At 37.8% G+C, this 22,319-nt stretch overlaps 1 protein-coding gene across 1 annotated transcript in view; it reads right to left on the reverse strand.

The window, feature by feature from the left end:
* The window catches only part of LOC145991340 (uncharacterized), a 38,594-nt gene that overhangs the window by 9,330 nt on the left and 6,945 nt on the right, over positions 1-22,319 (reverse strand). Inside the window, exons 2-4 of the mRNA XM_083127342.1 lie at positions 12,227-12,299; positions 11,269-11,327; positions 2,373-2,408 (exon numbers count right to left, since the gene is read on the reverse strand). Of these exons, the coding sequence (XP_082983468.1) occupies positions 2,373-2,408; positions 11,269-11,327; positions 12,227-12,299 (168 nt within the window). The remainder of the gene's footprint in view (positions 1-2,372; positions 2,409-11,268; positions 11,328-12,226; positions 12,300-22,319) is intronic.

The following is a 22,319-nucleotide window of genomic DNA, read 5'->3' on the forward strand; positions in this document are numbered from 1 at the left end:
TAATATATAGATTATATTTAAAGATTCTTTGTTTGTATTTCTGATTTTTTTAAAAAAAAGTTTAGCACATTTAAGGATATTTCAGTTGTCTTACTGCTTAAAGAACATCTTAAAAAACATACTATTACTACTACTTTGGTTAATGAAAGTTGCAGAAGCGTGTTACTGTAGCTCTGCCAAGGGTAAATTTCTCTGTCACATACTACTAAATATAATTTTCATCAGAAATTAATTATTATTATTATACACTATTATATAAATATGATAATTTGCTGACATTTTCTTGATGACTATGAATCGATTCACATTGATATTTCAAACTTAAAGAACGGATGGGGCCTTACGTTCTAATCTCGCCCAGAGCCTCGCAGTATGTTGCTATGCCACTGTACCTAAGATTTTGTAACTTCTCAAATTAGTTTCATTATTACGTCAAACCAACTACCACATATTTTCCAAATTTGTTTCGAAGGTCATGAAATAGGTTTGTGTATCTTGTTCATTTTATGTCACTTTTCTGGTCTTGAAATCGTAAATATTTTCTCGGTTCCATTTTTAAGTCGTTTGTTTGTTGAAATGTGTAAATTGTATTGCCTGCTATTTGCACCCGTATGAAGATACAAGCTAACAATTATATTTTGCATCGTATTAGTATCAATGCAGTCTGTAGAACTAGATAACTAGCAACATGAGCGAACAACGATTTGTTGAAAGAGATGACAATATTCAAAACCCTTTTATAATGCAAATTCTGATTTCATGTTCCAATTTATGGACCATTGTGCCTTAGTGTTCAGAGGGGGATGGGGGGGTTACTCCTTTACAGGTGTCAGCAGTGGCAGCAATTAGGGGCGGGGCCGAGAGGGTGTAGTTGCCCCCCACACTTTTTGTCACTTTTGCACCACGCTAACCTCATGTACCAAGGGAAATTAAACTGTCCTTGCTCCCCCCCCCCCCACTTTTGCACCTTGGCCCCCTAGTTTTGGAACCAAATCACCGCCACTGGGTGTGAGTGATACAAATGTTTTCTACCATGGAATAAATGTCTGCAATTTCAAATTGATAAAAGTGATGAACATTTTAAGAGCTCCTTGACCAGTTTATAATCTAAAAGTTGGCAATGGTGACTGCGTTACTCATGTATCTGTAGACGGTGCAAAACCGGAATGAGCGTTCGCTGAAGATAAGCGAGCTTCGTCTTGCAAGGCCTTCCAGTTACCCATGGGCTTTCGATGCTTGATGGGTCAAAACCCAGGTATATAGTTTTACTCGCCCGCTCGCCAGCCAGGCAGGCCTAGTAAGCGATTCTGGCCGATGTGCAGCTCTCTGTTCTTCATCATAACCAATTGTTACTTCTATGGAACTTGTACTATCAAACAAACTTTGTTTGACTTCTGGAATCTATTAAATATATACAATACAGATAATACTCATCCATCCCTTTGATCAACCTTTATACTGTGGACTTGTAATTATATCAAAACTATATACAATACAAGTAAACTTAAAACAATAAGTTTTTTTTCATTTTTAGCATATATATTAGCATAGTTCATAGAAATTTGTATTTATCATATTATTAATTATGGTTGGGAAAGGCTAATTGGTAGTATAGTGGTATTGGTAAAATTATTGATGATTTTTCAATCCAATCTTTGTATAACAAAAAATAGCATGTAAGTTAGTGAGCATTTTGTAGATATTTGTATGACTATAAAGGTATAATTCATATTTTCTGATTTTGCAAAGTAAATAACTAATATGTAGTTTCTAAGATGAAATCTATTTCATTACTTGGTTGCATGTGTTAATTAAGGAGATAAGTGAATTGTAATTTTATTTTAAGTAACTCGCTTCCATGCCCCAAAATGTTCAATTGTTTCCTAATGAAAATGTTCAATGGAAATTTCTATCAAGACCACATCATCAATGTAGGTTTTTATTTAAATTTTGTGCTTACCTGACAGAGATGTAAGATGCAAATGTACTTTTTCCTGCATATGTTCTTTCAATCTGTATCTTGCAATATCCATTAGAGACTAGATTTTGATTTTGGAAACATGTAGGCCAAAGTTCAAAATTTTCACACTTGCACCCCTTCATCATGTAGCAAAGAATTGTCTGTGGTATCACGGCAAATATATTGTACAGAATGTATTTGTACCTAACTGCAATACTTAACTTTTAATATAGACGGTTGAAATATTTAGGCACTGTTATAATATTTTAACTTGTAATAAATCATTTCTTTTTAAAAAAAAAAAAACATTTTAACACTTAAATAGACATTGGCACACATGTTCTTGAACAAGTGTTATGCTCATATCTCTGTGTTGAAACTACTAAAAGCCATTACAGGTTAGTATACTTACTATGTTCCATTTCTGAAATAGGCACTGAAAGTAACACTGGAAAAAATAATAAAAACAGTTTATTAGAATTCTTAAAAAGATTAATGTATTTTTGTTAACTTTTTATTAACATATATTAGAATTGTAAGCCTATTACAACACTGTTGACAACTAGACTAAGGATTTAGTGTTCAATGTGTATCAGTCGTAAGCTTTGAATTTTCTGCAGACAGCTTGATTATTGGACGTGTTACATGTTTTTAAATTTCTTTCGTTATTAATACATTTTAGTGCTGAAAATGGATTCATCAGATGAATCCAGCTCAATTCAAACCAGTTCCAGTCACAATCATCACAGGCTATCTCGGTTCAGGAAAAACCACCCTGCTGAATTATGTTTTGACTGAGCAGCATGACAAGAAGATTGCAGTTATTGTGAATGAATTTGGAGAGGGCAGTGCCATGGAGAAGAGCGTGGCCATTGGGCAGGAAGAGAGCTCTACGAAGAGTGGCTGGAACTCAATAATGGGTGCCTTGTGCTGTTCTGTTAAAGACAATGGAGTGAAAGCTATAGAAAATCTGATGTCAAAGCAGGCGTCCATGTAAGCCGTGTAAGCCGGGCTTACACTTTATTAGTTCTAGTAAAATGTATGTAATTATATGGCAATATTCGTAAAAACTTCAAAGTTCAACTCGGCCCGATACCAGTCTTCGAGATCCTGTTTGTTAGATTGCAACACTTCAGCACCAGGCGGCACATGGGAACTCCTGCCTTCTGCTTGCGGAAAGTTGTAAGCCGTCTGAATGTTGCCTTACAAATTTCTGACTGCGAAGGAGCAGTGCCTACCGTATCTGGATGGAGAAAAGCAAGGAATATAGGGAGAAGAGTGGGCCAGAACCGTACGTTTGTAAACCTACGGCCACAGGCTTACAGCAGCGTTGCAAACCTCATGTTTAGAAAAAAAGTGTTGTTCAAGGACGTCCGCAGTATTTGTTTCCACCAGGGAGGATTAAGCAAAGTATTTTTTTCAGGGGTTGGGGTAAACTAGGTATATTTCCCTTCTCAAAATAACTGCAACGCCCTTACAATAATTAACAATTTGATGTGACTGAAATGAAATTGTATGTGTGAAAATGGTTGACATTCATTTTTCAGGAAGTGTCTCCTTGCCTTGCCCCTTCTGGACATCCATGGTGTCGTTGAAACTCCGAAATTATGCTACATACTACTAAATTGTTCTGTGATTTTCATATTATTAATATTAATTTATAACAAAAACATAAATATAAATTCGAATGGTTCAACCAACGGCATGGGTTCGACGTTATACGTGAAAAGTTTGAGAAAATTCATCCACAACGAAAAGTGGCCCTCTTGTTTTATTTATATTCCCAACTTACAAACGACTTTTTAAACTTGTGCGAGATTTAGCACCATTATGCTTGGGTTGGCTTCACTGAATACGCGCCAGCAAGGCACAGGTCCTGCAAGAGGAGGGGCTCCAGCGTTGTCAGGTATGAATGGTTGACGGCAAAGGAAATTTGAGCCGGTGGTGCTTCAAGGAGGTTTTTTTTTTTCCAGGAACAGGGGATTCTGAAGCAAAAATCTAACAGGAAGGGAAAAAAGGAGAAATAGCGAATGATGCGGGGGGAAAGTGTAAGTGAGTGCTGGAAACATTCTTCATACAGGGCCTGAGATCGAGAGGGTTTTGAATGCTCGATTTAAATCCACCAAGTGTAATAAAGAAAAAAAAGTGTTCATTTTAATCCAGACCAATGTGGAATAATAGTTTGGTTGCAGAAGAGCATTAACCATCTACTGTTCGCTTTGTGTCCTATTTTCAAATGCATTTTGTTTTGAAGTCCACTTTATGCACAGATAGGCTAATCGGGACTGGACCTACAGTTGAAAGTAGGAACTGAATCTCTATGTGTCTCCACCGAGTATCGAACGCGAGACCCCTTCATTGCAAGGTGACGATGTTACCACTATGCCATCCGAAAGGCCCTATCTTCAAATGATGAGGGTGTGTGGAGTAGTTCAGGATTCAATGGCATGAACAATTTACTTAAAGCATTCCAAACTCGCATCCACAATGAAAATATGCTAGCAACATTTGAAACTACGAAAATAGACTTCCAATAAGGTCAACAGCGGAAACTGGAGACCAGGAATCAAAATGAGAAGTTAAAAGTTTTTACAATTAGTTGACAAAGATAACGTGAGAAAAGTTTTTCTGAAGACACTTTCCAGTCTTTGAAATTAAGTTAGTGGTCAACATTTTGAAATTAAGTTAGTGGTCAACATTTTGACTTCGCTCGTCTCAGAAGTGACATTAGTGTCATTATTCCTCCTCAGATGAATATATTTCGATGGGAGTACAATAACTTTTGTTTTATTTTAAGAAAAGTGCTTCGTCATCTTCTGCTTTCTTTCAAGTTCTGGTGTCTAATCTTTTTCAGCACTTCACCTCACATATACTGCAGAAATACCCAAGGGCAGCAATTGAGAAGATTCTGAAAACTGAAATGAAAATGAAGATGGATTCTACAATCTAGTGATAGAAGAACTCATTAAGGAGAGTTAATAATAATAATAATAATAATGCTTGTTTTAATTCCTTACAGCATGTGCTTCCCTTGCTGTAAAATTCACGGACCACCCCTGTCATACACTGTACCGTTGCATACATGCAGTGCCAGATCTACAAGCTGCAAAACCTCACAGTTCGGGGGGGGGGGGGGCAAGAGACAAATAGGCCTTTAGGGGGCCCCCAGCCATAGGCATAGTACAGAGTGATTATGTAAAAAATAAACTTAGTTACTCAGAGGTATAGAAACCAATACAATATATACAGATAAAGGTAAAGTTAAAGTTCTCTGGGCATATAGTCCAGTGCCATGAAGGCACATTTATGGTATGTGGGCCCCACATATCTTCAATGTCGGCCATCTTGGAGGTGATGAAAATTTCTTCAACCTATCTTTAATCACGCAAAAGTTACGACTGCATGATTGTAACAAATGTATCATTTTCCAGTTGTGAGAAAACAGTGTTGTATATATGTATATCACATCAACCCCTTCCCATTTAAAAATTTTGAGTTGAATTCAATATGGCGGGCATCTGTTTGGAACACACCAATGTGGTTCCCCCTAAGCCTAACCTGTTTCATTCATGACCAATTGTAGCCAGCCTAACTCCATTACTTTTTATAATGGGTTAAGGGACTGTTGAATCACCCTCTAGGCCCTAATATGTGACTTTGTCAACATGAGATCAAGAATTACACACACACACATGCATTATATACATACATATATATATATATATATATATATATATATATATATATATATATATATATATAATATGCAGTGATCAGAACACTACATTTTAAAAGTAGCTTCGCTACAGCTACCGTTACTTGTCCAAAAATGTAGCTTCGCTACAGCTACAACTACATTTACCAAAAGTAGCTCGCTACGCTACTCATGTGCGCTACTCGCTACTTCGCTACTTTTGAGCTACTTCTGCATAAGAAAAAAAAACTTGAAACAAGCACATAGATATTCAAAAGAAGCCCCTAGTATGATAGTTACTGGGAAATACGATTGTAGATCATTATACGAGCGTAATTCATTAGATGTTTGCTCTAACTTTGCAGATAGCTGGGGAGTGCTTCTTTGGTATAGCTAAATGAGCGACAGGTGGAGATATGCTTTATGTAAGTTTCCTGTTGGGAATGCTTCCCTGGACGCCCAGTGGAAATTTTGTCACCTTGTAATCAAAGGGCCCCAGGTTAGATACCTGGCGGGGGCACTAGTTGTTCAGATTCAATCTGGGTTAGCTTGTCTCTGTGCATAAAGTGGACTCAAAACAAAAACTACGAAAGACACCTAGTTGGGAGAATGGATCCTCCTGCTCCTCCATTCCCCACACGGCTCATCATCATCATTCATCATTCTTCCTCATTCTCACAATTAGCCAAAAGTGGCAGAAAGTGACTCTAGATAAGAGAATAACGAAATAAACCATTCATCCTCATTGCAATGGTTAGCAAAAGTTGCAGAAAAGCGACGTAAAAGTAGAAGAATTACATACATTTGGAAACTGTATATTAACTAAAGAAAATTATCGTTTCTGCAGAAAAGTCAATATCTCGTACATACTTTGTACAATATCATAAAATATATTGAGGAAAGTGGTGTGTAAACTCGAGTATTCTAAACATATTGCAATTTTGAAATTTCTGAACAAATATTATGTCGAAAATAATTGTAATTCCAGAAAGTATATGTCTATCATTCTTGTAACAATAATTTCTTGCTGGTGAGATCCTATATGCTAACAATGATTAATGCTGAACCATTGATTGCTGGCACTATTGCTTTGTCATTGTAGTGGAGACTGGATCGCTCATTTTTGCACTGCAAGTTGTGTTTCACACAGAGATTAAGGACATTTACCTGCCTCTTACACCATGGATATCAACAGGATTTGTTCCTGGGCTGGCGCAAATGAGGCCTTTTTTTAGGGCCGCCGCAAACGAGGCATGTTTCTCCACAAAATAGCGATGCAGCTAAAAAAAAACGTAGCCGTTAGGCAGAATATATTCATATATGCCAGTTCAGTTTAGTTATCTGGATATTAGATTTATTCTATACTAATGAAATATATTACGCAGATACTTATAATCTGCGATATCAAGATATTTATAATCTAGATTATACGTATTTCCATGTGATAGATTGTCTTTATGAACCTTCTCCAAAAGTAAGAGTTATTGTCGATTTTTTTTTTTTTTTAACGCTGTGGTGACTTTGAAAAGTTTGCTCATAATGCAGAGAAGAAATGTAGCTGTAGCGAAATTTTCCCTAAAACTACAGGAATTTTGTAGCTGCGCTACAGCTACAGCTACAATTTTCAAAATGTAGCGCCGCTACAGCTACCGCTACAAATTTTGTAGCTAGCTACAGTAGCGACGCTACAAGTAGCGCACTACTTCCAACCACTGATAATATGTGTGTGTAAAGGTAGGTAGGTAGAAGGGGCTTTTGCTATAATATTTTGCAGGGGGGGGGGGCAAGATTTGTAGATCCGGCACTGCATACATGTGAGATAGAAAATGCCATTGGGGAAGGGGGTGGGGGGTGTTGCTTGTAGACTGAACCTGGGTGTACCATTGGATACGAGGCCTCAAAGGGCAAAACATTTCAAGAAAAGTTGTTTTGATGTCCTCTAAACCATAAGTGGATTTTCAGTGGATGCAGTTTAGAAAAAGAGTCTTAAGTCATAATCCTTCAACAGTAGATCCTTCAATAGGATTTAATGGGGGAATTTATGGAACTTGATGTTGATGTTGCACCACTAGAAAAAAAAGGCAAGATTTCTTAATTTTTTAGATAATTCCAAAATACGTGTTCATAAACACAAGAAGGACGAAAATAAATAATAGTTTTGGAAAGTAGGTTTTCTCATGAGACCATGGGCATCCTCGATAGCACAGTGGTTGCCTTCTAATCAAGGGGTCCCAGGTTCGATACCCGGTGGAGGCACATAGTGGTTTGGATCCCAATTTAAACTATAGATCCAGTTCCGATTAGCCTTACTGTGCATAAAGTGGACTTAAAACACCAAATCAACAACAATCATGAAACCATGGATGTCATTCACTTGATTGGGAATATTATTAATATTGTTCAGCGTAACAAGAAACATTTTCAGATCATACTAAATCATTTTGCCCTGAATGCTTTGCAACTAGAAGCTGAAGTTGAAATTCTATGAGTGAAGAACATGAACCATCTTCCAGTAACAGTTTTAACTGGCTCAAATAGTTTCAAGTGTCTGCAATACAAATGTTGAAGTAAAAAAGTATTCAGTGGTTCCTGTAACAAGCTGTAAATATGAGAGAAGTTTTTCCAAGTGAAAACCGAGGTCAACATCCTTCAGGAAAACTCAACTCCATCATGTTACATTGTATTGAAAAATCAATTCCATTGAACACTAAGTGTGAAGATGTTGTTAAAGAATTTAAAGTAATATGGTTGCATGGTTACAGAAGGGTGCCTTTGTAAAATGTTTGGTGTTTTTCAACTAAAATATCTTACATTGTGAAAATGTACTTTACGATTAGGCACATACAGGAGATGTACAAAGGATGTCACAGAGAAGGTAGACTCCATTGGCTAGCAAATGTACTACGGTGAAAATTTGGTTCATTAGCTGCCGATTGAGACCAAAATGAGCACAATAGGTCAAAAAGTTGTGACTGCGTAGCAGTTAAAAGACAAGCATGTACATAGACCCATCCAAGAATCATTAAAATGAAATACAAAAATTACAAACCACATTTTTTATTCAGAATCAGCCATATCGAGTAGACGTACATCTTTTTCAAAATAGGCACCATTGACAGCTAAGCAAGCATCCATACGCTCCTGCCACTTTGTGAATGTCTTTGAAAATTCGTCGTCAGGTAGCGAACTGAAGAAAACTTGCGCTGCGGTGATCACTTCTTTGTTCGTAATGAAATGACGACCACGTAAAGCGGCCTTTAAAAGTGGAAATAGCCAAAAGTCGCAGGGTGCAAGGTCTGGGCTGTATGCTGTATGCTATGTGCACTTAGCCTCTCACAGACATATGCCTATCATCACGGATAATTGGTGCAACAGTATTCACTAGCATCTCGTTAATCACGAACGGTCTTTGTCCAGGATGCGGAAGCAAAGCGTCTAATTCGCGCCCATCTTCGAACAACTTGTGCCATCGGTACACTGTGGCTCTACTCAGTCTGTCTTGATCGGCATATGCCTGTTGAAACATTGCATATGTTTCCGCAGCATTTTTCCCTAAATGCCAACAAAATTTTATGGCAAGTCACTGTTCATCTTGATTACTCATCGCGAAAAGCAGTGTTATACACAAAAATCTGGAGGGGTAAATGAAAGACGTTCCACGTAAATCAACACAGCTGCTCACTAACGTTCTTTCGCAACATGTGACAACTTGCTACGGAAACAGAATGAGTCATCCTACATGACGAGACTAGTGCCGAAACCATAGGCAGTAATGCCAAGCCAGGAAAAAACAGTGACGTGCGGTGACGTCGACACTTGGGGTAGCAGACAGTGGCGTGCTCAAGGAGTCACACCCCTCCCCCCTTTAGGGCCCAGTATTCCTAAAAAAAAGAATGTCAATAACTGGAAAAGATTACAAAATGATGAATGAGTACTAAAAAAAAGTACACGTAAACCCCACCCACATTCGAAAATAAAAAACGATTTGATTTGACTACTAAGCCAGAGATCCTGGGTTAGAATCTCAGCTTGGCCATGGGTATTCTTTGTGTGTGTCCCTTCATCAATTTGGTTAATTGCGAAGATGATGCGATAAAATTAACGAAGGTACAAACACAAAGCACACCCATGCCCAGGACGGGGTTCGAACCCGGAACTCCAGGTGTCGTAGCGCGCTGTGATATCCACTCCCGCAAAGTTGGTTGATTTGGTGTTTTAAGTCCACTTTATGCACAGAAACAAAACACACTTTTTTGTAGTTTCTTCAATAATATTCATTTGGCTTTTTGAGTTCTGAGATACATTTTTCATTCCAAATTATTTCATTATTCACTGCAGAGTACAACACATAGGACAAGAATGCGCACTCATCACGGGTTCGAATCCTGCCTGGATGGCCTGGATTGTTCATATGAGGTCCCTTCATCAATTTCATCATATCATCACTAATCCTCATTTTCGCAATAACCAAATGTGGCAGAAAAGCGAAGTAAAATATACCAAACCAACAACAATATGAACACGTGTTCTCTTGCCCAAATAAATACATCCGTATTTATGACTGTTAGAGGCCAAGAGTAGTATATTTAAATAAAACACTACTAAAACGAGAGTGAGAGAGAGCCCGAGCACATATTTGTAATTTAATCATTGTATATTCCATACTTGAAAGAAAAAAAGAAAGAAAGCATAACATTATTGTCTGCACATAACACGTTTCCATTTCATAAATAATAAATTTACATCCCATATTATACATACATATTGTACAACGTGTAAAATGTTGTGTAAATATAGAGAACTGCAGAAAATTTTACCCTGAGTTCTTTAGAGGATTTACAAAAAATCTATGAGACACCAATCCCCTATCTGTCCTATAGGAGATAGACTGGGGGACCTGAAAGCACGGGCTTTCAACCATTGCAGCGGGGAGAGGGGGCAAGGAAGGTAGAGGTAGAAATCTTCCTTTTTTTTCGGGCAGCCGTTTCTACCTGGAAACTGGTCAGGCGGAAGAAGAGCGAGCTAGGGTATCCAGCCAGCATTGCCCGCGATCACACCGATGGACGAGAAGAGCGTGGAAAAAAAAGTGTTGCATATGAGCTGTGGTGGCTTTAACACGACAATAAATATTGTGATTTGAATATAATTCGAGATGTGAGATTGATTGATCTATCTATGCTAGACTAGCTACTCCTCAGTGCACGTCACAGGGAAAAAATCTGTCTCACCTTCTCTGAAACAGCCTTTGTACTATAAAAATTTCTGCAAAAAATGTAAGCTCGACCAGGACTTGTATGGCTTGGTATGCCAGAGACTCAGCTTTCAGTCCTGGTCGAGCCTGCATTTTGTGCAGAAATTTCTACTTGAAAATGCATTGTGTCACATTTTTATAGTTTCTCAAATATTTGTTATATAACATCCATAAACTATTGTACATGTATCCCTGTATGTACACACATCTAAAATTTTCAAAGAGTCTACAATTTGGAAATATTTAATTTTTAAACAATAATATGGATAATCAGGAAATATTCAGATCATTTAACAAAGTTTCATTCTTCTCTGTGCAATAATAGAGAACTGTTTTTTCTCTCATAAATTACAAAATTTTTACCTTTTCTTCATGCAGAATTTCTTGTTGCTGTTCCAACTTTCGGCCAGCTTTCTCCAAATCTAAATAATAGAAAGAGAAAAATATATATTGAATTTACATATAAGCTTATGAATAATTATTGTTCAAGGTGCACATGAACATTTAAGTTACATATTTAATTTACATAATTGTAATGCAACATTAGTGGCAGATAGGAATTATTATCTTGCATTGATGTGTGGCATTACATATTAACAAAAATCACTAACTTTTTTCCTCTGTATGAAGATTTTCTGCTACTTTTGTTGGAACTATTCTGTTATTTTGTAGTATCTAGGTATATTACACAACAATATACAAAATGATGGGTTTTATCTTTAAATATTTCCTTTTGTGTTCATATGATCTTTCTCTAACTTTTCAGATTAATATTTTCCATCTTCCAATTTAACCAGTGCCTTGATAAAGGAGATGATATTACCCCCATCACTTGCAGTTACAATATTAATAACAATGCTGGCAATTATAGTTGGAACATGAGGAGTGTAAAAGTTCATAATCAAAATGATTCAATCCAAAGTATGATCAAATGATAATAGTAAATATAAATTTACTGAAGAGTAAAAGTATATTTTGTTTGAGTTGTTCTTTTAAGTCCACTTTATGCACAGATAGGCTAATCAGGACTGGACCTACAGTTTAAAGTGGGATCTGAACCACTATGTGCCTCCACCAGGTATCGAACCCAGGTCTCTTTGATTACAAGATGATGACGTAACCACTACACCATCAGGGAGACCCAAAAAAGTATAGAAAATATTAACAAAAGAATCAGATAAGGACTAATATGAAATTTACATTATTTGTATATGTATGCATATTTAATATTATTAAATCTCTAATTAACCCAGTTTATTTTTATGAAATATTTTCTCATTTATTCTAAGTTCAAGTGAAAAAGTTGAAGTTTCAAGCTTACCTTGTATGTACTGTTCATAGCATTGAGTCCATGATTCATAGTCTGGTTCTGGCATCTTAGGAGGGCATTCAGCCTGCATATAGAATTCAGCATAGTTAGAGAAATTAATTGATAAACGTCACAATGAACCTCCATGAATCTAATAGAGCAACAGAAATGATAGTAGCCTCCTTAGAATGACCTTTGAGCTATTTGACATTATCATCCTTCCCTATTTCCAGTCATTTGGGTCAGCATAAATATTTGACTTGGTGGTAGATAATAAATACTATTTTTTTCTTGTGCCAACTGTCAAATGATGTATATTTATTGAGTGTCAAGATTTTGAACGCCTCATTCTAATATGAGTGCTCGAGCTTACCTTTGGTGCATGCAGTTCCGTAATTAATCTATGGATGGCAGGACACTATTTTGTTTCTGACCCAGCATCATTCATGAGAAAATTGGGGAGCTACTTGCAAGCAATAGTACGGGACTCTGGGTTCCCCTTAAAGATCTGTTATACCACTGAGTTTAACTTCGTTTGACTCTATTATGAAGATGAATATTTCATGTGTTATTTACAAGCACCCACAATAATGCTACCTACACTAATAGCCAAAAGTCACCGGACACCCATTACTGTTCATTCCAAAGACACCAGCCAGGTGACTAATTGAATTGAATTGAATTGAAAAGTCTTTTTATTTACTACAGAGCGAGATTCAGCCTTGGGCTGCTCTACCGCCTAACTGGTGAATACAAGTTACAATGCATATATTTATAATACTGAAATCAAATATATAACATAACATGAATGAATTTGACATAAATGAAAAATAATAAAATTATAAGAGAATACAATGACAGATACATTAACACACACACACACACGCACACACATACACACGTGTACATACGCAATTTCCAAATCGATACTAAAATAGCATGCACACAGGTTGGAATATTCCTTGTGTCATATAAGTGTTTGCAAAATACATGGTTTTACTTTACTTGATTCCTGTTGCTTAGCCATACGAACTAATGCTCAATTGTTGTCTTTGCAATAAAAATAATACGACTTGTTCTTTGAAGTTTTTGGGTGTTGTAGCAAAAGAAACATAATCGGGAAGAGCATTCCAAACCTTTGCAGACCAGAGGGAGAAGGAGCCTTCGAAACTGACAGCAGAGTGGCGGGGAATGTCGATTTTTAGCCGACCTCTAGTATTGTATGGATGTATGGAATTTCTAAATGCCAGTTTCTCGTGGAGATAGCTAGGTGTTTGCAATTTTAATACCTTATATATTGTAGAACACTGATGCAGAAGACGTCGACTAGACATGTTAAGGATTTTGTATGTATTGAGCAAGGGTAGGATGTGCTGATTTCTCCTGATCGAGAGAACGTAACGAATGCAAGAATTCTGTATTTTTTGTATTCTGTTCGATATTTTACGTTGTAAATTCGTGCCGTACACCACATCACAGTAATCGAAAACAGGATATATTAGAGTTTCGATGAGATATAATTTCGTTTCTCTAGTGAAAAAGTCTCTCCTCCTGTAGAGTGATCTCATTATTGTTAGTGCTTTTGTGCATTGCGCTGAGATATGCCCTGCCCAGGAAAAATTGGGATCAAAAGTAAGGCCTAGATTTTTAACCGTTGATGCATAAATTATGTTTTGGTTTTTAATTTTGATGTTAATTGTATCATAATTTACTTTTTCAAGATAATAGTTAGAGCCTAAAATTGTGTATATGCATTTATTCGGTTAATTGCGAGCCCATTTGTAGTTAGCCACTTGTTAAGGACATGTAAATCATTGTTTAGATTATCTATCTTGTTTAACAAATCCGATGGTGATGACGATATCATCAACTGCGTATCATCCGCGTAACAATGTATATTACAATGGCTGATGGTGTTTGATATATCAGCGACGTATAAGGTGTATAAAAGGGGGGCCAGAATGGAACCTTGCGGGACTCCTCCATTTAATGTTATCGGTGATGATCCGGTGTCGGCAGGGTAAAAAGCCCTTTGTGTTCTTTCGTGTAGATATGATTGGAACCAGTTTATTACAGGTTTCGAAAAACTGTAGTATTTCATTTTTGCTAGGATTGAGTTGGTGTTTTAAGTCCACTTTATGCACAGTAAGGCTAATCGGGACTGGACCTACAGTTTAAAGTTGGATCCGAACCTCTTGTGCCTCCACCGGGTATCGAACCCGGGACCCCTTGGTTACAAGGCAATGACGCTACCACTGCGCCATGGGGGAGGTCCCCATTTTTGCTAGAAGAAGGTTATGATTGACCAGATCGAAAGCTTTAGAAAGGTCTAATAATACTAGTATAGTTATTTTTTATCGTTAATCGAACGTAAAATATTGTCCGTGACAGATAATAATGCCGTGGTTGTACTATGAGAAGTACGGAAACCTGATTGAGAATCAGGTAAGATTTTATATTTTGCAATGTACTCTTTTAATTGTATAGATCCATGCAACCGATGTTCCAGTTCATCCCAAGGATGTTCTATGGGGTCCAAGCAAGACCATCTTGAGGTAATGGTCCAAGTCGGGGCTTTGAGTGGGCCAGCTAAACACATCCACCTCATTGTCTTCAAACCATGATATAATGGACCCTGCTTTATGGGCAGGGGCAGGGTGCGAAATCGTGGGCAGGACAGGGGGGAATTTCCCCCCACCAAGAATCTTGACCTCAAAAATCCCCCACCAAAAATTTCCTGCAGGGAGAGTTTTTATTTGTTATAACAACAAAATATAAGGAATTAATTTTGACTCGTTATGTACTTTACAAAGGATATTATCGAAAATATGCACAAAATAGTGTGGTTGTGAGTGCATAATGCTCTCTCTCTCTCTCTCTCTCTCTCTCTCTCTCTCTCTCTATTTCTCTTTCAAGAGATAGTTAACAGATCTACTTTACACCAATAACAATATACACACAAGAAAAGTAAAAGAAGAATGTAAGTCAAATATAATTTTAAATTCTTATAGTTTTATGTTAATAGAGAGCAAAAACTAAACATAAGCTTAAACGTAAGAAAACTATTTCTTAATTTATTGACATCTTTAACCAGTTAGTAAAGGACGTAGTTTGCAACTTTACATAAATATCTGATATGTATAAAAGTAACGAATTAATTAATTCCTTTATGTGCATTTAATAATATATTATTTTAATATTTAGTATCTAATTGACTTTTATATTTAATAACATTATAAATATTCATATCATAATATGTGTGTGGGGGGGAGGGGTGTAGATTTAGATCTTCCTTCCCCCACCAGTCTTCAATGATTTTACACCCTGGGCAGGGGCATTATCGTGCTGATAGAGAAAAGGGCACATTCCAAACTGTTGCCACAGTGTAGGCAGCATGCTTTTGTCTAATATGTCCTCATAAACACCACTGTTTATGTTGTCATGGAACTAATTCCCGAGCCCAATCCAGGAAAAAACAGCTCCAGACCATAACACTACCGCCATGTTCACTTGAGTTTCCGGTGACTTTTGGCTATATAGTATATATTGTATAATGTTCACCATGTTCACTTGGACTCTTATGTTACTCCACAGGGATCATAGTAAAAAACTTTCGGAGGGAGTTTCACTCATAATGTCCCACACGGGCATCACCAGAATTCTTAGGAGAGATCAGGCCATTGATAAAATTTGAATAACAGAAATAACAATAATAATGAATATTATTATACAATAGTAATTAAAATCTAATAAAAATAAGTTAATTTTATTCCAAATTTATTATTATTATTATTGCTGTTATTTTATCAAGAAAAAAGCTTCCAAAGTGAGAGGGAAATTAGGAGAATAAGTTCCTCTAACACCAGCACCTTGCGTCAGTTTTTAGGGGGAAGGGTACAACTTAGATCTACGGATTTAGGGAGTGCTGTACCCTCCTCGAAAAATATGGGGAGTTACAATGTAGCCCTGTATGCCCCAGTTCCTGCACCACTATTATTGACAATCCAAGTATATCGACGTGTTCCTTATAAAGGGTGTCCCAACAAAAACTCTAAATTGCACGCCATTTTCGTTCCGTCGGTTTGCGACACTGTAACTTTCACATCGATTAGTTGTCATGGAAGCTACACGAAGGAACAGCACATTATTGTGAAAGCGCATCACAAGTTTACAACGCTCTACGAAGCCACAGCTCTTGCACACGTTCGAATCCTGGTTAAGGCATTGCGTTTCGTCACGTCATCATCCATCCTCATCGTCGCGATTACCCCGAGAGGGTTAAAAGCAACTCAGACTAACCGAAATAGTGAGAAAGAAATGTACGATAATAGTATAATTGTCTTAAACTTCTGATAACTTGTCGATAAGCCTCGATTTAGTTTTCCCCTTTAAAAGCTTCCCCAGTGCATTCCCTTTAAGGCCTTAAAGAAAAGTTGACTTAGATTGTTCTCATAGGTGCACACATTTTTTTTTAAATTAGAACTTTTCAAATATTACCACATATGCTATTGCTGTATCTGTCGTTTGTATTCCATGTATTCATATTTATTGTCGCTTTTATGCTGTTTTTTGCTACTTGCGACAATGAAGATGGATCATGATTAGATGAAGGTATACAAAATCAAAACTCGAACCTGGAACCTTCGGTGGCTTGATCGCCAGTCGACCACTCAGCGTCTTCGAACCATGGGTACATCGTAAAAATGGAGAGAAGAACGAGACCAAACCTTTCGATACTTGTCGAGACGAGATAGACCTCCGTATCGTACCCAAGGCGTTGGGTAAAAGTGACAAGTCTGCTATTATCTTTAATATAGCAGGAAGCAGAGAAAGGAGTGCTTAATAAGTAATTACTCAAACGTTAGGTGACTGACTTAGGAGACTGCTGTGGAATGGAGAGATGGACAGTTGGCGAGTGAACGATAGATTTTGACAGGATTGGGGATGAAGGGAGTAAGGAGAGTCAATTCTGACAGGGGGTCAGACATGTGACTGTGACAATTGAGGTGATTGAGAGGACGATCTGTGGAAATAACCTTCATCCAGACGAGAGGCAAGTAAAGATTCTTTTCCTAACAATGTCCATATCGGTTCAGTCGTGGAGAGTGTAAAACAGGGTTGTTAAACGTCCAGGAATTTTAAATCAATTCAATTCCGGTCCAGGAGAGAAAATCAGCAAGCGTAAATTGGTTCTGGACCGTAAAGAACCTTTTTATCTGTAAAGTATTTCAATTCGGTCCAGGAACCTTTTTTCCCGATCAATTTAAATACGGTCCAGGGACCTTTTTTGCAGATGAATTTAAATACGGTCCGGGAACCCTTTTTCCGAACCAATTTAAATTCTGTCCGAGAATTCCAGGTTCAATTTCAATACGGTCCAGGAACCTTTTTTTCGAATAAGTTTAAATAGGGTCCAAGTTCCGTATTGAAATGAAATAAGCAACTTGGATCGATTACGGACCTGCCGATAAACAATTATCCACTTGTGAGCATGAAAGACTAATCCAGGTGCAGGCTGCCTCGAGAATCTAAGGTACAAGGTAGAAATGGGCGAAACGCAAACGCTGCAGTCACGTTACCACTCTCCATGTAGCCCCATTCTCTTGCACGTGTTCCTTCACTACTAGCAACACTGCCCGTCCCTGTTGTGATATCTGCTGGGAACACAGCAGCCTGATATTACCTCATCGACGGCTCCTATTGGCTGTGGTTCCTGGATCGGATGCCGGAGCAACATGTGACGGGTTTGTTTGAACTCCATGTGACGCCACACTAATATGTACAGTCACGGACACTGCTGGGTTGTAACGATTCCATTGAAAGTCAATGCATTCATTACAACCCAGAACTGTCCGTGACTGTACAGTAACTCTTCGACAAGGGAGTTTTTGAACCTGGCCCACGAGAGAACAACAGCGTTATGGCTTATTTCCTGCGGTTTCTACAACCGCAGTGTAACACTCCAATGTAAAACGTACCCGCGGACATTTTTAGAAGGCAACTTTTATTCGGTCAACCCTGGTCCAGGAATTGTAAATAGTAAGTTCAATCCCGGATTGGGAGAGAAAATCACAAACGTAAATAAGTTCTAGACAGTGAAGAACCTTTTCATATTTAAAGCATTTCAATTCGGTCCAGGAACCTTTATTCAGGAACAATTAAAATACGGTCCAGGAACCTTTTATCAATGAAACAATACGCAACTTGGACCGAATTTATATTGAGAAATAAAGTTCCGGTACTACAGTAGAACCCAACAGAATCCATTAGTATTACCCTGGTATAAGCCCATTTGTGGTAGCTACTTGTCAATTCTTGCCATTCTTCTAGAGTGCAACCTCTCGCACATCATACTTTAGGCCAAGCGAGTGATAACAATCTGGAAGATGAATGATGAATAGCTACGCCACCCAAGAGAAGATTCAGGGTCTCTGACTCGATCACGACGCATCAATAAGATTGCGTTACGCCTGTGTAGAATCGATTGGTTGATTAATTTGGTTTATTTTACTTCGCTTATCTTCCACTTTTAGCTAATCGCGAATATTAGGATGAGTGATGATATGATGAAATTGATTAAGAGACACTAAGAAAGAACAAGCATGCACTGGCCGGGATTCGAACCCGGGACCTCTGGCGTCGTAGCGCTATAAGATAACCACTCCGCCACGGGGGCCGGCTCTGTAGAATCAGCGATGTTGAGTATACAGATTCTCCATCTTGTTCGATGCTTTGGTATGGTATTGAAAACTTTGATTGGTTGGTTGATTTGCTATATATTTACTTCACTTGTCTGCCACTTTTGTCTAATCGCGAAGATGAGGATGGGTGATGATATGATTAAATTGATGAAGAGACACTCACAAAGAACAACCATTCCGAAGTCAGGATTCGAACCCGAACCCCCTGGCGTCGTGGCGTGCTGTGTTAACCACTCCGCCACGGATGGCGGCTGAAAACTTTGAATTAAACCAAATTGACTTTATTCTGAAATTTCTTCAGACTTTCCAATCAATTATTTATAGATAGGTAATTCATTTTGTTTATAGTAATTGCAGAATCAATCTATTAGTGGCAATTGTAAGCAATTTAGTTTTTCGAGGACTTGTAGCGCGTCCAGTCTTCGGAAGATGCGCGATGAACAAGCAAAATAATAAAAATATTGCATTTTATGTATTTTAGAGAAGCAGTAAAAATAATAAGTCAGAATACTCGCATATTTGTGCGAAATAAGCCAACTACAGCATGAAACAGCTCGAAATATGCAAGAGAGGCTCCAGTACTATCCCTCGCGCCGAACCCTCCCGCCAAGTTTCCTATTGAAGGCAATGGTGTTCGTCGGCCCAGCTCATCGCAGAATGGTGCGAATCTCTCTGGATAGGAGTGGACCAGTTCTACCACCAACACAAACTTGCCAAAGTAAGAAAGACCCTACTTCAGAGTTGGAAGTGTGTGTAAAGTTTTATAACCTACGACACTCTTCGGTTAGCATGTTCTTACTTTCTGCTTTGAATCTCGCCTCTACGATCGTAATTTTGCCTCACTTGCCATGGATAAGGCGCAGTGATCAGAACGCTACATTTTAAAAGTAGCTTCGCTACAGCTACAGCTACTCTTCCAAAATGTAGCTTCGCTACAGCTACAGCTACATTTACCAAAAAGTAGCTCGCTACGCTACTCCTGTTCGCTACTCGCTACTTCGCTACTTTTTGCGCTACTTCTGCATAAAAAAATGAAAACAACCATATGGGTATTAAAAAATCCCCTACTACTGGTAAATAGATTCTGCTATTTATTATCATGATTCCAGTCATTCAATAATTTTGATAGCAGTGTTACTTAAGTTACTTATTTTTACTATAGTTTTTGAGAATACCATACCTATGCAAGTGGCATATCAATTCAAATTTGATATATGAATATTGCAATTAGAGTGTTACCCAAATTAATGATTACAACTATATACAAATGAAATTTGGTAGGATTACGTATTTATGTTCACATCAACATATTTTTCTTGAGAATAAATATTTCATTTTTTATAGACTGATATGAAGACAGCATTTTGAATGAAAAGTACCTGAAGCCCTTTGACTACCAAATGGCCCCAGGTTCGATTCCCAGTGGAGGCACATTGTGGTTCGGATCCAGTCTCGATCAGCTTATCTATGCATAAAATGGACTCAAAACAAAAACTAGGAAAGACGTCAAGTTGGGAGGATGGGATCCTCGTGCTCCTCCATTCCCCGCACTGCTCATCATTCATCATTCTTCCTCGTTCTCACAATTAGCCGAAAGTGGCAGAGAGCGACTATAGATAATAGAATATTTAACTAAACCATTCATCCTCATTGTCATGATTGAGAGAAGTGGAAGAATAGATGAGGAGGTAAACAGAAGAGGACAAATGGGTGGTGAACTATATCAAAGTGTTCGAAGATTAATATGGAACAGGGATGTACCTATGAAACACATACTATGTGCCAATAATTACATACGGAGCAGAGACTTGGACAATGACAGAGAGAGACAAAAGAAAGATGCAGGTAGTGGAGATAAAATTTTTAAGGAGTATATTGGGGAAGACTAGAAGAAATAGAATAAGGAATGAGGAGATCCGACAGACAGTGGGTGTAGTGAAGCTTCAGGACAGAATAGATAAGGCACAGATGAGATGGTTTGGATACATGAAGAGGATGGATGAAGAAAGAGTACCAGTAAGAGCTTAGAATGCACAAAGAGTGGGAATAAGGTCAAGGGGGAGACCAAGATGTCGGTGGAAAGAAAGTAGTGGTGGAAGACCAGGAAAATATGGAGAGGCTTGACTTGTATGCTGACCAAGCCAGAGGCAGGAAATGGCAAGGGATGATGATGATGATGTCATGATTGGCAAAAGTTACAGAAAAGTGACGCAAAAGTAGGAGAAATACATAAATTTGAAAACTATGTATACGTATTAATTAAAGAAAATTGTCGTTTCTGTAGGAAAGTCAATAACTCGTACATACTTTTTGCAACATGATAATTGTTGAGGAAACTGTCGTGTAAACCTGACTGTTCTAAACGGATGTAATTTTAAAATTTGTGAGCAAATACTATCGCGAGAATAATTGTAATTCCAGAAACTCTATCATTCTTGTAACAATAATTTCCTGCTGGTGAGATCCTATATACAGACGATGATCAATGCTGTTACCGTACCGAGCCATTTATTGCCATCTATTCCCTTGTCAGTGCAGTTGAAAATCCATCACTCGTTTTTGGTCTTACACAGCAATTAATGACATTTTGGTGTCTCTTACACCATGATTATCCACAGGATTTGTTCCGGGGGTGACACAAACGAGGCACTTTTTTCCAGTGGTGCAGCAAACGAGGCATGTTTCTCCCCAAAATAGCGATGCAGCTAAAAAGACGTAGCTGTTAGCAGGAATATTTTCATATATGTCAGTTAGTTATCTGGATATCTGAATTATTCAGCTACTAATTAAATAAATTACGCAGATATCTATAACCTACAATCTAGATAATCTGTACCTCCATGTAATAGACTGTATTTATGAACCTCCTGCAAAATTAAGGGTTATTGTCGATTTTTTCTGACGCTGTTGCCACATTCAAAATTCACTTCAAAATGCTGAGGAAAAATGTAGCTGTAGTGAAATTTTCGCTAGAACTACAGGAATTTTGTAGCTTCGCTACCGCTACAACTACAATTTTCAAAATGTAGCGTCGCTACAGCTACAGCTACAAATTTTGTAGCTAGCTACAGTAGCGACGCTACAAGTAGCTCGCTACTTCTGACCACTGATAAGGCGGTATGCTAATAGTATTTATTGATTTATAAATTTGATATGAAAAATAGGTTATAAAAATTAGGCTCATACGGTTGCCAAACGTTATGGTTTTTAATTCAATGTGCATTTTTCACTGTCCTGACAAATTTGTCCCGGTGAAAATTTTCCTTTGAAATGAAAGATACTGAATTTCATTGCGTAATGATAGCCACCGCATAATCATTACACCCTGTTTGTTTCAGTCCAAAAATTGGTTTATATTTTATAACTTTTCATCGCGTAATCGTCGCATCGGCGCGTCAGATGAC

Source organism: Lepisma saccharinum, chromosome 1 (genome assembly GCF_977018435.1).
Source record: "Lepisma saccharinum chromosome 1, izLepSacc3.1, whole genome shotgun sequence".
In the NCBI taxonomy this organism is placed as follows: domain Eukaryota; kingdom Metazoa; phylum Arthropoda; class Insecta; order Zygentoma; family Lepismatidae; genus Lepisma; species Lepisma saccharinum.